At 38.0% G+C, this 14897-nt stretch overlaps 1 protein-coding gene across 3 annotated transcripts in view; it reads right to left on the reverse strand.

Annotated features, from left to right (window-relative positions):
• The window catches only part of Ppp4r1 (protein phosphatase 4 regulatory subunit 1), a 67973-nt gene that overhangs the window by 44104 nt on the left and 8972 nt on the right, over positions 1-14897 (reverse strand). For 2 of the 3 annotated variants that reach the window (XM_042683679.1, XM_042683678.1), the window contains exons 3-4: positions 3091-3175; positions 1373-1479 (exon numbers count right to left, since the gene is read on the reverse strand). In XM_042683679.1, coding sequence (XP_042539613.1) covers positions 1373-1479; positions 3091-3149 — 166 coding nt within the window. In that variant the 5' untranslated portion in view covers positions 3150-3175. Of the gene's footprint in view, positions 1-1372; positions 1480-3090; positions 3227-14897 lie in introns of all 3 variants that reach the window. The other variant, XM_042683677.1, reaches the window with a different exon arrangement.

Genomic DNA, 14897 nt, shown 5'->3' on the forward strand with positions numbered 1-14897 from the left:
ACAAAAAAAAAAACAAAACTGTACTTGATGAGACTCTCCTAAAACCATCCTAGAATAAGGATATACAAGAATTCTGTACACAAAGGTGGATTATTGATAAACTTAATTATGTTCTTTATACTGTTAAGGAATTTTAAGCATTTTTGCATAAAAATTAACATATTCCCATGAGAAGACTCACATACCATAAGTTCACCTAAAAATTAAAAGATGAGACTTGATGACATACCAGAAAGTTTGTCAGAGATTAAAAATATATTTAAATAATGTCTTTAAAAAAAAGAGATCTTGAAGTTTATTTTGGGTTTTGTATAGAATCAAGAATAAAAATAGGCTTAAGAGCCAGGGTGGCTAGTAGGTCACACCTGTAATCCTAGCTACCCAGGAGGCTGAGATCTAAGCCAGCCGAAGCAGGAAAGTTTGTGAGACTCCTCTTATCCACCAAAAAATGGGAAGTGGAGCTGTGGTTCAAAATGGTAGAGTGCTAGCCTTGAGCAGAAAATAGCTCAGGGAAAATACCAAGGCCCTGAGTTCAAGCCCCACAACCAACAAAAAGCAAAAACAAACAAAAAACATTACTGTATTTTAATTTTCAAATAAAAGTTTATTTTTTAAAGAGATAATCCTACCTTAATAAACCAGTTTTCTTTTTTATAAGTGACTGATTCATTCATTTTGCAAATCAAGCATACCAAGAGAATGTTATATTTACCATATTTATATATTTTTTTCTATCTCTTTACTTTTTCTAAATTATTTTAAAATTTAATTAACCTAAAATATTAACGTAAGTGATACAAAACAATGTTCTTAGATTCATTTTAGGGTGAATTTTCTGCCAAATGGGCTTACAATAAACTGGATTTTAGTAACGATTCTCTTTTTTCTGTTATTAGTGGGTTTAATAATTATTAAATTTTTTTCATATAGGGTCTACCTCTGTAGCCCAAGCTGGCCTCAAATTTCCAATCCTTTTGCATCAGCATCACTAGTATTGGGCTTACAGGCAGATGTTACTATGACTGGCCCTTAGAAAATATTTTAAAGAAATTTGCTATTACACTAATTTTTCCATTAATTTTAAAACACAAATTTGTAGCAAGCAGTGGTGACTCAAACCTATGATCCTAGCTTACAGGAGACTAAGACCTAAGGACTGCTATTCAAAAAGCCAGCCTTGACAGAAAAGTACATGAGACTCTCATCTCCAATTAACCATCAAAAAAACCGAAGTAAAGCTGTGGCTCAAGTGGGAGAACGCCAGTTAAACAAGAGTTGTGAGGCTCTAGTACTAGTACAAAACAAACATCACAAATTTGGTAAAAGACATATTCCCAGAAGGAATAAATTCACTTTCTCTACATAAACGTACCTGAATCATCAGCTAATCTGCTAATTCTTTCCAAAACTGCAATACAGTCTCTTTCATCATCACAGACTTCCCTCAATGTATCCAGCAAACTCCGGGCCACCATTTGTCTACACAGAAAAAGGTTAATTAGATTATATCCTGTCGCAAGTATTTTTTACAGTTCAGCATCTACATTATTAATTTTTTTTGTCTTTTTTGTCAGCCGTGGGCCTTGAACTCTGTGCCTGGGTGCTGTCCCTCACAAATTCAGCTCAGGGCTAGCACTCTACCACTTGAGCCACAGCGCCACTTCTGGTTTTCTGGTGGTTTGTTGGAGAAAAGAGTCTCACAGACTTTGCTGCCCAGGCTGGCTTTGAACCATGATCCTTGGAGCTCAGCCTCCTGAGTAGCTAGGATTACAGGCGTGGGCCACCAGTGCCCAGTTTATCCATATTGTTGTTGGGTTTTGTTTTGTTTTGTTTGGGTCTGTTGTGGGGCTTGAACTCTGGGCTTAGGCACTGTCCCTCAGCTCTTCAGCTCAAGGCTAGTGCTCTACCGCTTGAGCCACAGCACTACTTCGTTTTTCAAGTGGTTTATTGGAGTTAAGAGTCTTTCGGACTTTCCTGCCGGGCTGGCTTTGAACCGCGATCCTCAGATCTCAGCCTCTTGAGTAGCTAGGATTACAGGCGTGAGCCACTGAGTGCCCGGCTAATTTCTGTTTAACAAGTTTTTGTTTTTTTTTGTCGTCGTGGGGCTTGACCTCTGGGCTTGGGCGTGTGTGTCCCTGCACTCTTCAGCTCAACGCAAGTGCTCTACCGCTTGAGCCACAGTGCCACTTCCCCATATTGTTTTTAAGGACAATTTTTCATATTAAACCTGTAACTTTCTAAGTGGCAAAATGCTAGTATTAACTTGATTAATGAGAATGCGTATTATCAAAATATTATTATCTTAATAAGATATGGCAAATCTTAAAATCACTGATGATTCATTTCAATTTTTCCTCAATTATCCTAATATTGGGAAATATATTCATTTGGGGAGGGGGGAGGGTCGGTCATGGGGCTTGAACTCTGGGCTTGGGTGCTGTCCCTGAGCTCTTCAGCTCAAGGCAAGCAGTCTACCACTTGAGCAACAGTGCTCAACAGTGCTTCTGGTTTCTGGTGGTTAATTGGAGATAAGAGTTTCATGGTCTTTCCTGACCAGGCTGGCTTTGAACTGCCAATCTCAGATCTCAGCTTCCTGAGTAGCTAGGATTGCAGGCATAAGCCACTGCCATATGGCTATATTCATGTTATCTTCACTAGTAGGAGTTTTATATAACATCTCAAAAAATCTGACAAAACTTAAGGGAAAAAAACCAAAAACCTTTAGTCTGATACAGTGGCCAGTAGACTACAGATGGAGAGAAAAGCACTTCTAAGAAGCATGCTGGGCTCTGGACACACGGAAGGTGTACAATATCTTCTCATTAAAGGACACTATTCCACTTGCTAATAAGCAAATTACACTAATACCAAAATTGTGCCCAACAGCAATAAAGGCAGAGGTTTTCGCTTGCCAAAAAAGCAGAGTAAGTGTATACTTACTAGGATCAAGGAGTAAGTATCTGCAATAAGGTCATGTTGTGATTAATAATAAAATGTATATTCATTAGTACCTACTTTAAGTTGATAATGTTCTCTCTATTGAAATGAATATCCCCCACTTTCACATTAGTGAAAAGAATATACCAATACCTGTTAAATACGTTCTCACTTGCAGCATACTTGTCCAATCTTCCCAGCGGCGTCAACATTTCATCTTGTGAGATGAAGTCCAGGGCTGAAGGTATAATAATCACATCAGACTCTGAGCTGTAGTCATCCACACCAACTATCAGAGACACCAGAAATACTCCTTATAACACTCTGAAGCTAAAAAGCATTCCTTGCCTGTTGAAAGCAGCATAAATGTTTCTGGAAAGTTGCAACAACTACAGAAGAATCAAGATCAATCTGGCTACCAGGAAAGGTTGAAGGACACTTTCCTCTTGCTACAAATGTGTTATCACTGGCCTCTAAGAAGCACAAAAGCCAAAGGCTACAGAAACTCAATGTAGAAGAGAAAACAAATGAAATTATAGTTTCTCACTTCACTTACTAGAAGAAAGCTGAAAATTACTAGTATTTGCATTTATTAAATATACTTATGCCAAGTACTAGGCTAGATGTTTAAGAAACTAATGACTAATGCTTCTGCCTTAGAACAAAACCTCTGTAGAAAAAACAATCTATTTAAAAATGATGGAACCATGTACAAACTATAAAAGTCCAGGAACCTGCCTGAGGTGGAGGAGGAGGAAGAGAAGACCAAGAAAAAATAGATAGAACCTAACCAGGAGATCATGATTTCAAAGGGAGTAAGCAAACAGAGTTGGAAGGTATGACTGAACAGCATCTATTGCTTATGAAGGCTAGGAAGATCAAAAGATTGCTCCTGAATTTGGACTCCTGTGCCATGGTAAGTAGCATCTTGGTTACTAGCAAAGGCAATTTTCCATGGTATGAAACTCAAGAAGCCAAATCATATTTACTGAAGAGGTCAAGAAAAATGTAAGAGAAAATACTACATATAAAATAAGGTTTCCAACGTTTGTTTTATACTATTTCCAGCTTGCAGCTGTGTGGGAATCCATTAGATTCACTCACTGAGCCACATACAGCCATAAGGAACATTTTGTTCCCAATATCTAAAAGAGGAGAAATATTTGAAACAGACAAATAAGTATAAATTGAGGTTCTAGAAATAAACAGAGGCAACTGATAGAAAATTGATAGAAAACTCATAACATCAGGGGAAAAGGAGCCTAGAGCTAAGACAAATGGGCAGATGTAAATACTATTCCAGGCTTTCCTCTAAATGCACATTTTTCTTATTCATAGTCTGCATTTCTGACTGACTTTTCCCAATCAGCATATGTCACTAACTCAAAAGTCAGTAGTCTAGTAACCCACATTAAGATCTGGGTTGAATTTTCACTTAATACACTGCTTTATCTCCAGGAATACTGCCTGGCACAAAGTAAGCACTTTATTTTTTAAATAAGCTGTTCTTCACTCAAAATAAGATTTTATCTTTGTCATCCATTTTCCTTAGGAGAAAAACAACACATAACAAACTGCTCCCAAGTGCTGTTATATGAGTAACAGAAAAAAAAAAAGCCATTTCCTGGTCAAATTTCCAATGCTATTGCTTAGCTATTTAAAAAATGCTTATTTTTAAAGTAAATGAGTGGCAAAAGCCAATCTTGGGCTAAACAGGTATTAAGACAATATTTTTATGCCAAACACCACTATCAGAAATCCTACAAAAAATTCAATGCAATTACTTTTAAATATTTGAACTTGCTAAAATAGTTCTGAATAAAAAAATTCCATTTCTGACAAAGGTGATCTATGAAGGGGCAAATTTACCTTCATACCTTAAGAATCAAAAAATAAAAGGGTTGGGAAAAAAAAGACCACAAACAATAAATAATGGTTTCAGACACTGGACAAAAGGCAGCACAGGGCAATGGTCCCTGACAGAGAAAACAGTAAGATGATGCACCATTATACTGCCCTAGCTGACTGCCTGAAAAGAGAGATCCCCACACAGTCTAGCAGAAGCCAGGAATCCAATACTGAAAACTTGCAGGGTAGAAAAACAGAGAGGAACAATTTAGAAAGGAAAAGCTTCACTAGGTTATACAAGGTCCCCTTCTTTTTTGGTCTTTTAAAACAAGGTCTTGCTATTTAGCCCAGTCTAGTCTCAAACTCTCAAGCCTCCTGCTTTAAATCCTGAGTGCTGGGATTATAGGCATGAACCACTTTATCTCTCACCACATAGGGTCCCTTTCTTTGCCTCTTTAGGTGAGTATTAGAACAACATAAATGTGAGAATCCAGAGCAGGTTATCTGAAAAGATCAGGTGAACAGAACCCTGATGATCACAAAGGATCAGGAATAGATTATTTCTCCACTGTTCACAATAAAAGAAGAAAACACAGTAAGTCTGTAATACAAGGGGCAAGACCAAGTACTTCAAGAAGTGTGTCCTTGGATTAGTCTAATAATTAGTCTAATAGTCTTATGCAGCATAAGACTAACAAGGCATCAGGCAAGCTACAAAATGACCAGACTGTTTTCTTTCTGTGTCTCAGAATAACATTCAAGAGTACCAAAATGAATGCAAAAATATTTGGCACTCAATAAAGTAAAAGGCATAATATCTAGGATTCAATTTTTAAAAAGTCTAGGCATGCCAAAAGCAGGAAAGAGAAATAATGTAGAAAAAATTTCAAAAGAAACAGATCTGGAAGTAATAGAGATGAATTAGATAAGATAATGAAAAGAAAGACAATGGAATGTTCAAGAAAACATGGACACAATAAGAAGAAACACAAAACATATTTTGAAATCTTTAATTGAGCTAGTTTTTTTTAAATTTTTTTCCCCTACTATCCCTTCCCTACCCACCCCTCCAACTTCTCCCTGCCCCCCCCAACCCAACTCTAAAGCTCGTTTTCAACATGGTGTCTTGTACATCTCATTGTTATAATTGATCTAGTTGTTTTGGTTTTTTTTTTTTTTTTTTTTTTGGTTGGGTCGAGGGGCCTGAAACTCTGGGCCTGGGCGCTGTCCCTCAGCTCTTCAGCTTTAGCGCTCTACCACTTGAGCCACAGCCTCACTTCTGGCTTTTTCTGCTTATGTGATGCTGAGGAATGAACCCAGGGCCTCATGCATGCTAGGCAAGCACTCTACCACTGAGCCACCTACCCAGCCCTAGTTTTTAAAGAAAATAGCTTATGGCTCATTCCTGTAATCCTAGTTACTCAGGAGGCTGAGATACAAGAACCAAGGTTCACAGTTAGCACTGGAAGAAACGTCTCCAAGACTCTTATCTCCAATTAGCCACCAAAAAAACAAAAAGTAAGCTGTGGCTCAAGTGGTAGAGCAATACTCTTAATCAAAAAGCTCAGGATCAGTCGGACACCAGTGACTCACACCTGTAATCCTAGCTACTCAGAAGGCTGAGATCTGAGGATCATGGTTCAAAGCCAGCCTGGGCAGGAAAGTCCCTGTGAGACTCTTTATCTCCAATAAATCACCAGAAAACCGAAATGACTCTGTGGCTCAAGTGGTAGAGCACTAGCCTTGAGCTGAAGAGCTGAGGGACAGCACCTAGGCCAAGAGTTCAAGCCCCACGACTGAAACCCTCTACCCCCCACCAAAAAAAAAAGCTAAGGATCAGCACCCAGACCCTAAATTCAAGCCCCGGAACCAGCACAAAAAAAAAGGGGGGGGGTGAGGCATGGTCCAAGTAGTAGAACATTTGCCTACAAAGTATGGAAATCTGAGTACAAACCATAAAAACACTAAAATCAAAAACACCTAAAAATAATGAGATGAAAAATACCACATGGCTTGAGATCAAGAGCAAATTAGAAATACAGAAGAAAATATCAGTGATCCTAAAGATACAACATGAGGAAAAATATCCTAAACAAAACAAAAATATAGATTGAGACAGAGCACTATTTAACTGAAAGGACAACTTCAAGAAAAATATAAGAAATATTGAAGAAGCAGGGCATCTGTGGCTCATGCCTATAATCCTAGCTACTTAGAAGGCAAGCTGAGGTTCAAGGTTTGAAGCCAGACAGGGAAAAAAAAAGTCTGAGACTCATCTCCAATTAACCAGCAAATCATCAGAAGTAAGTCAAGTGGTAGAGCACTAGCCTTAAGCTAGCTCAGGACTGACATGAAAGGAGGAGGGAAGGAAGGAGAGGTAATCAAAGAAATAATAAACAAAATGCTTCCAAACTTGGTGAAAACTATTATTGATCAAATGATTCAGTAAATCTCATGAGCCAGAAAAATATACCAGTTCAATGAGCTAGTAATAAAAATGATTCACCCCAGAAAAACTCAGCTTTCACAGAGAACAAACATACGAATAAGATCAGACTCAATATCAAACCAATACCAAACAGCAAATAGTACAACAACTTTAGTCAACCTACCTACTACTTTTAAAATCTGGTATCTTTCAGATACAAAGATAAAGAAAAGGCTTTTCTTAAGATATGCAAAAACTGACATCTGGAACAACATAAACGTGCTAGAACAAATATTAATTTGTTAAAGTAATTAATTAAAGTACCCTCCACCCCCAAAAAGGAAAATTGTACCAAATGGGAATCGTTTTAGAAAAACTGGGAGAAAGTGAGGGAAAGGGGCGGTTGGCACTGTCTCAAAAATGTACTCACTACCTGATCTTTGTAACTGTAACCCCTCTCTATATCACCTTTAGAATAAAAAAAAAATTTTTTAAGCAACAAATAATGTTAGAAATGTCAAGAATGTGGGCAAATGTGGGTTTTCTTATTTTTTGAATCTTTTAAAAACAGAATTAACTATAGTAATACTGTTTTGAGAATATGTATTTAGAATTCATAACATATGTAGTAGGAAAATGATAATCACCACAAAGCAGCAAAGGTTAACCTATACCCTTGTAAATTCCTTACACGATATGAAGATACACATTATACAAAAGTAGACTGTTACACACACACACACACACACACACACAAATAAACTCTAAAGCAGCCACTATTTTTTTACACCACCAAAGACATAAAAATAAATCAATAAAGGCCATAAATATTCAACCAAAAGAAAAAAGAAAAAGAGAGGAAAGAAGAGATGAGACAACAGACAGAAAAATAGCACAGTAAGAGATTTAAATCTGATCAAGAAGTATATTGAGTGCTACTGGTCTCAACAATTACAATTAAAAGGCAAAAATTATCAAACGGGATTAAAACTAACACCTAAACATACATAGCACAGAAAATATTAACAGAGCTTCTAGCAAGTACCTTATTCATTATGAATTGAAGAGCTGTAAAAACCACTTGGACACTCATTTGGGCTCTGTTTTCGCCTTCATAATGTTAAGACTGTTGAGCTAGCATGACTTCTTAAGGGCACCTTTATGCAGGCTCTAGAATTCTATGACTATGACCAAACTGTTTCATAGAGTCTCACTCAAGTCTATCTTAAAGATAGACATTAAAAATAGTGATTGTTGTCTACACAAGACGAGGAGCAGTAGGCAAGACTCATGGTGGCTGTTGTCAAACATTACTGTGTTTAAGACAAGCTTGGAACACTGTAGCTAAAATGTAGAGTACTAAATCTCACACTTAGGTAATAATTATATGTCTTTAGAGAGAGCCTAGGAACTTCTATTTTAATAAACCCACTGTATTACAACTATATTGAAGAAATATAATCCTACAATGTACCCAAATCACCTTTTGTTGCAATCTTTTGTTACTACTCTATCAATCCTGGCTAGCAACAGACACCAGTGACACAGCTCACTTCTTAATTTCCTAGTACTACTTCTAAGATCCACTGCCAGCTTAAGCCATTTCAAACATTTTCTCACCAACTTTTTTCTCTTTAGTTTCTTTAAGCCAGAGTTTCTCTATGTAGCACTGGCCTTGAACTCAGGATCCTTCTATCTCAATCTGAGTGCTGCAATTACAGTATCCCCACACCTACTTCTTTATCAATCTGTGATTATACTGATAAGAGCATGAATCTCATTTTTAAGTCTTACTCAGCCATACTGCAAATACTTGTCACAGGTTACAAGGAAAAACAAACAGTAATAAAAAATAATAATAAAATACCACAACTGGGAAAATAATCCAGTACCATATATATCCTAAGGGATGGCATAAGTAGCAATATCATGGGGTGTGTGTGTGTGCAGGTGCACGAGCATGCTGTTCCTAGTACCTGAACTCAGGGCCCAAGTGCTGTCCCTGAACTTTGCAGCATTTTAGCAACTAACTGTCTTAGGACTTCCCTGCTTCAAAATGATCCCCAGATCTCATCCTCCAGAGTAGAATTACAGGGCTATACCACTAGTGCATGACTAGTTATCTTTAATTGATAAATAACACAGGGGGAATAAATGCAGTTATTCTGCTACAAAATACCCATTGTTTATCAGAACTGGGCTTTGAACTCAGGGCCTCATACTTCCTAGGCAAGTTAGCAGCACTCTACCAGTTAAAGCCACACTCCCAGTCTTCCCATACTTCACTGAAAGTAGAACAGTAACTTTAAATACATATAAATTAAAGATAAACAATTTACAATCTTGAGAGAATAGAGAAGAATGGAATACTAAAGGGTAATCAGTAAACTCAAAGACAAACAGCAAAAAAGCAGACCTAATTCCAACTAATGAGTAGAAATGGATCATTTCAGTAAAGAGGCAAACACTAATGAAAACTAGTAACATTTCACTATGGCTTGTGTACCTCAGACAAAATATTTAAGTTCATAATTTCAACCAAGAAGCTAGGAATTTTTTTTTTTAACCAGCCCTGAGGCTTGAATTTAGAGCCTGAGTCTGTCCCTAAGCTCAAGGCTAATGCTCTCCTACTTGAACCACACCTCCACTTTCAATTTTTTGATGGTTAATTGGAGATAAGAGTCTCAAGAACTTTCCTGCCCAGGCTGGCTTCTCCTTCCTCAAATCCCAGCCTCCTGAGTAGCTAGGATTACAGGTATGAGTCACTGTCACTCAGCCTGAAAAGGAGTTTTTAGAAGTATAAATAGCAGAAAAAAAGCTGTAGTGGCTGTATTATTATCAGACGAAACAGACATAAAGACAGACAGATGAAGAACAATGTTTATAATTTTAAGAGTCAGTAATTCAAGACTCTTGAGTCTGTTGTGGTATTTCTTTTTGGACAACTGACACATTTATAGATCCTTGAACTTTACAAGTAGAGCAACACTTGGTCTCATAATTCTCAAAATTGGGCATCTTCCACTGATGAGGTAAAAAAAAAAAAAAAAAAAACTATATGTTATCCTTAAACTCATTTGAAATTTTGTAATGCTAAAAAGTACATAAAAACGAAGGTCAGGGTTGGGAAGGTGGCTCAGTGGTAGGTAGAGTGCTTGCCTTGCACAAGGCCCTGGGTTCGATTCCTCAGCACCACATAAACAAAAAAAGCCAAAAGTGACTGTGGCTTAAGTGGTAGAGCACTAGCCTTGAGGTAAAGAGCTGAGGGAGAGTGGCCAGGCCCACAGTTCAAGTCTGACAAAAAAAAAAAAAAAAAACAAAGGTTATTCTGTAATGCTTTTTCCAAGTTATATTTACCTTCCTCAAATCCTGATACTCTTTCCCTGTGAACTTAGTATTTCAAATGTTTTTGCTAGCCAAAGGGGAGGCAGGAAAAGGGAGATCATTTATAAGTTCAACATGAGATAGATTTTCAATAAATACCTACATAGGCATTCATCAAAAACCTAATTTTTTTTTTTTTTTGCGTGGGGTTGGGGGGGTCATTTGAACTCAGGGCCTGGGCACTGTCCCTGAGCTTTTTCACTCAAGACTAACCCTCTACCACTTTGAGTCACAGTGTCAGTTATGGAGATTAGTCTCATGGATTTGTCTGCCTGTGGCTTTGAACCACAATTCTCAGATTGCGGCCTCAATCCTCAGAATAGCTATGTGTGAGCCACTGGTGCCGGGCAAAACCTAGTATTTAATATAAAGTCAGAGGATTTCCATGAAGAGGCTATGTGACAAATCTTTATATTAAAACTAGGTTTTTAAGAAATCTTAATAATATAGAATAGAATCCTAATAGAATCAAAGATATTTTAAAAGGACATTTATTTTGCTAATATAGAACAATATAAAATTGTGAGGTCTTTAAAAATAGACAAAATAATCCTCATAGTGTAAAAAGTGCTTCTATATTACTCTCAATTCTTTGCACATAACACAAAAATTAAAAAAAAAAAAAAACAGAAACCAATATCCCACTTTCCAGATGTTTTAAATAAAACATTGTACATAATATGTGAGTTTAAAAGTTCACTGTAGCTGGTACAGTGGCTCATGTCTGTAATCCTAGCTGCTGAGATTGTGAGGATTGTGGTTGAAAGCCAGCCCAGGAAAGAAAGTCTGGGAGACACAACAAAGCTCTCAGGGATAGCAGTCAGGCCTTGAGTTCAAGCACCAGGTCTGGCACCAAAAAAATAAAAATAAAAAAGTTTACTTAATAAGTAGAATGAAAAAAGGGAAAAAGCCTTTGAAGGTATGCCAGGTCTGGGTTCAAATTTCATGTTTTGATACTTACAGACTATGTGAACTTAAGAAAATATCTAATTCAGATGTTTCCTTACCTACAAAAATACTTGTTTTCTAGAGGTTTAAGATATATATGTAAAAATAAATATCTATAAGGAATTTTAGAGTTTCTGTCTACTACCAGAACTTTCCTCCTACTGTGTCTTTTGGCTTTAGATACAAAAAATGTCAATGTGACTTGTGTGCTTTCTGTTTACTATATGGCATCAGGCACTCATCAAATGAAATAGGAAAACTAGATAAAAAGTGTATGTGAGCACATACATATGAAGATATGTATATTCATGGGTGCACAAATAGATACATTCTACTAAGGAAAGCTCTATGGTTAAGAATTTTTACATATGAAATTCACTGATAACACTACATGTTGTTAATATATGTTGTTGACTTCTAGTCTACCTGTTGAGTAAGAAAAGGCTTCCAAGTCAAGCCAATCCTTAGAAGATACAATAGAGCTTGCGAAGCAGGACAGAAAGGCCATTCTGAGCAGAGAAATCCAAAACACAAGAAATTAAGGAAAACCATTCCTATCTAAAATTTGCATGTAATTTGATTCAGACTTTCCTAAACAACAACTTATCTAAACTTGACAGTCATGTCCTTTGAGCAACAGACAAGTCTGGGCAACAAATATGTTTATTCAACTGTGCTATAAAATAAAATTTGACAGTTACAATAGTCATCTTTTAAAAATTAATAACAAAGATCATGCTGTACTTTTCAACATTATCTTTACAGAACATTCTAAGAGAACTCCAGTTCTTCCTTATCCCACTGCTTCTAACTCTAACCTTCAAAGAGCAGGATGGAAGGAAGAAGGAACAAAGACTCTTAAGAAAGGACACTTCCAGATCCAACTACATTGATTCCTTTCTATCCCTTGTCAAACACACCTAGATACACTAACAATCAAGCTACTGGCATGTTCACTCAATTAAAAATTTTGAATCTTATCAAATGCTCATGTCTGCCATCCTAGCTGCTCAGACCCGAGGATCACTGTTCAAAGCCGAGGCAGGAAAATTCATGAGCCTCTTATCTCCAATTAACCAACAAGAGGCCAGAAATGGAGCTGTGATTCAAGTGGTAGTGGTTGCCTTGAGTGACAAGGCCAAAAGACGCTAAGGCCAAGGCCCTGAGTTCAAGCCTTAGTACCAGGCACACACAGGCACATGGGTACACACACACACACACACACACACACACACACAAATTGAACTTACTATTCTTAAATCATACTTCTCAGAAGATAACCTAAACCTCTGAGTGCTTGGAAGCATCCTGAATAAGTCAACTACTATTCCTACCTTACTATCTTGTAGTCAATTTTATTGTTTCCAATGGGAGAGGATATGGCAGCTGACAAAAGCAAGAGACAAAGTTTAAATGTAACACTAAGCAGCACTTTACTAGCAACTACTGACACACTTTGGACCACTGCAGGAGATAAAGTACTGTTCCTGCACTGACCTCATTCCCCACATGATTCTCATCTAGCTGCCACTATATAATGACATAAATTACCCAACAACACTCTTAAATACCAACCACCTCTTCTTGGGCTCAGCTACATAAATGATGCTACCAGAGTGAAGGTAAAACAAGATTTGTGGACACTACATATATTCTGTGAATAGGAGCAATAGAAAATGCCCATTTTTCCTTACTGTGCCTCTTCTCATAAACCAGGCCCTTTTCATATCCATGATCTCACTTCTCCACAACATGTCACAATGTCAACACTCTACACAATTCTGTCTTCTTGGACTAGTGTTACATTCATGTGGTTATCTCTTCTCTGTGCTAATGCACATCCCTCACTGTGACAATCACACACTTGTACATGCACACACATACAAACTCTTGGTTTAAATGTGTCCCTAAAAAGTCCCTAGGCACTGTGGCTAACAGCTATAATCCTAAATCCTAGCTACTAAGGAGGCTGAGATCTGAGTATCGAAGTTTGTATCCTGCCCAGGCAGAAGTCCATCAAACTCTTGTTTCCAATTAATCACCAAAAAGCCAGAAGGAGAGCTGTGCTTCAAGTGGCAGAGCACTAGCCTTGAGTGAAAAAGTTAAGGGAGAGCACCCTGGTCCTGATTCCAAGTCCAAGTCCTGGCACATACATACAAAGTTCATGTTAGAAGCTTGGTCCCTAATATAAAGTTTTGGGAGGTGGGACTTAATGGTGATAGATGGGTCTTGGGGGTCACTGGCCTCATAAATGTGACACTTGGCTCCTTATAAAAATGAGAGTTCTGCTAAGCATCAGTGGCTTGTGGCTGTAATCTTAGCTACTCAGAGCTAAGATGTGAGGATCACAGTTCAAAGTCAGACCAGGCAGGAAAGTCTGTGAAACTCCTATTTCCACTAAAAACCCAAAAAAGCCAGAAGCAGAGCTATGGCTGAAGCAGTAGAGCTCTAGCCTTGAGCAAACAAAGCTCAAGGACAGTGCCCAAGCCTGAGTTCAAGCACGAGGACTGGCACATACACACACAAAAAGGTAAAGCCACCTCATTTTCTCTTTGCCCTGCTGCTGTCAGATGATGCAATAATCCCTTAATTTAGAACTTCCCAACTTCCAGGACCAGGTGTCAATAAGCTTCTATTTCTTAGGAATACGCAGCATGGGTATTCTGTTAAAGGAGCACAAAATGCACCCCGCTCCCTCTCTTTGGTAAACTGTGTCATGTCTATCACATACAATGCAGATATGCCTAATTTTCCTTTGTCCTGATCCCACATTACTGCTTGCACACACTTCATTATGGTACTATATTGTGAAAATCCAACTGTCTGTATGAACCTTATAAAACCAGCTCCTCCAGCCGGGCGCCGGTGGCTCATGCTTGTAATCCTAGCTACTCAGAAGGCTGAGATCTGAGAATTGTGGTTCAAAGCCAGCCTGGGCAGGCAAGTCTGTGAGACTCTTATCTCCAATAAACCACTCAGAAAACTGGAAGTGGCTCTGTCGCTCAAGTGGTAGAACGCTTGCCTTGAGCTGAAGAGCTAAGGGATAGCGCCCAGGCCCAGAGTTCAAGCCTCACAACTGATCAAAAAAAAAAAAAATCAGCTCCTCCTCCACTATTTTCTTGCTCACTTTTTCAGTTATCAAAAATGGGAGTTTTTCAGGGGCTGGGAAGTTGACTCAGTGGTGTAGTGTCTGCCTCACATGCATGAGGCCCAGTACCACAAAAGTAGAAAAAAAGCCAAAGTGGCTCTGTGGCTCAACTGGTAGGGCACTAACCTTGAGCTGAAGAGCTGAGGGACAGACCCACAGTTCAGCCCCCACAACTGACAAAAAAAGTTCTTTCACTTTTTCACT

This window comes from Dipodomys spectabilis, unplaced genomic scaffold, assembly GCF_019054845.1.
Source record: "Dipodomys spectabilis isolate Male_0828 unplaced genomic scaffold, ASM1905484v1 ptg000083l, whole genome shotgun sequence".
Lineage (NCBI taxonomy): Eukaryota > Metazoa > Chordata > Mammalia > Rodentia > Heteromyidae > Dipodomys > Dipodomys spectabilis.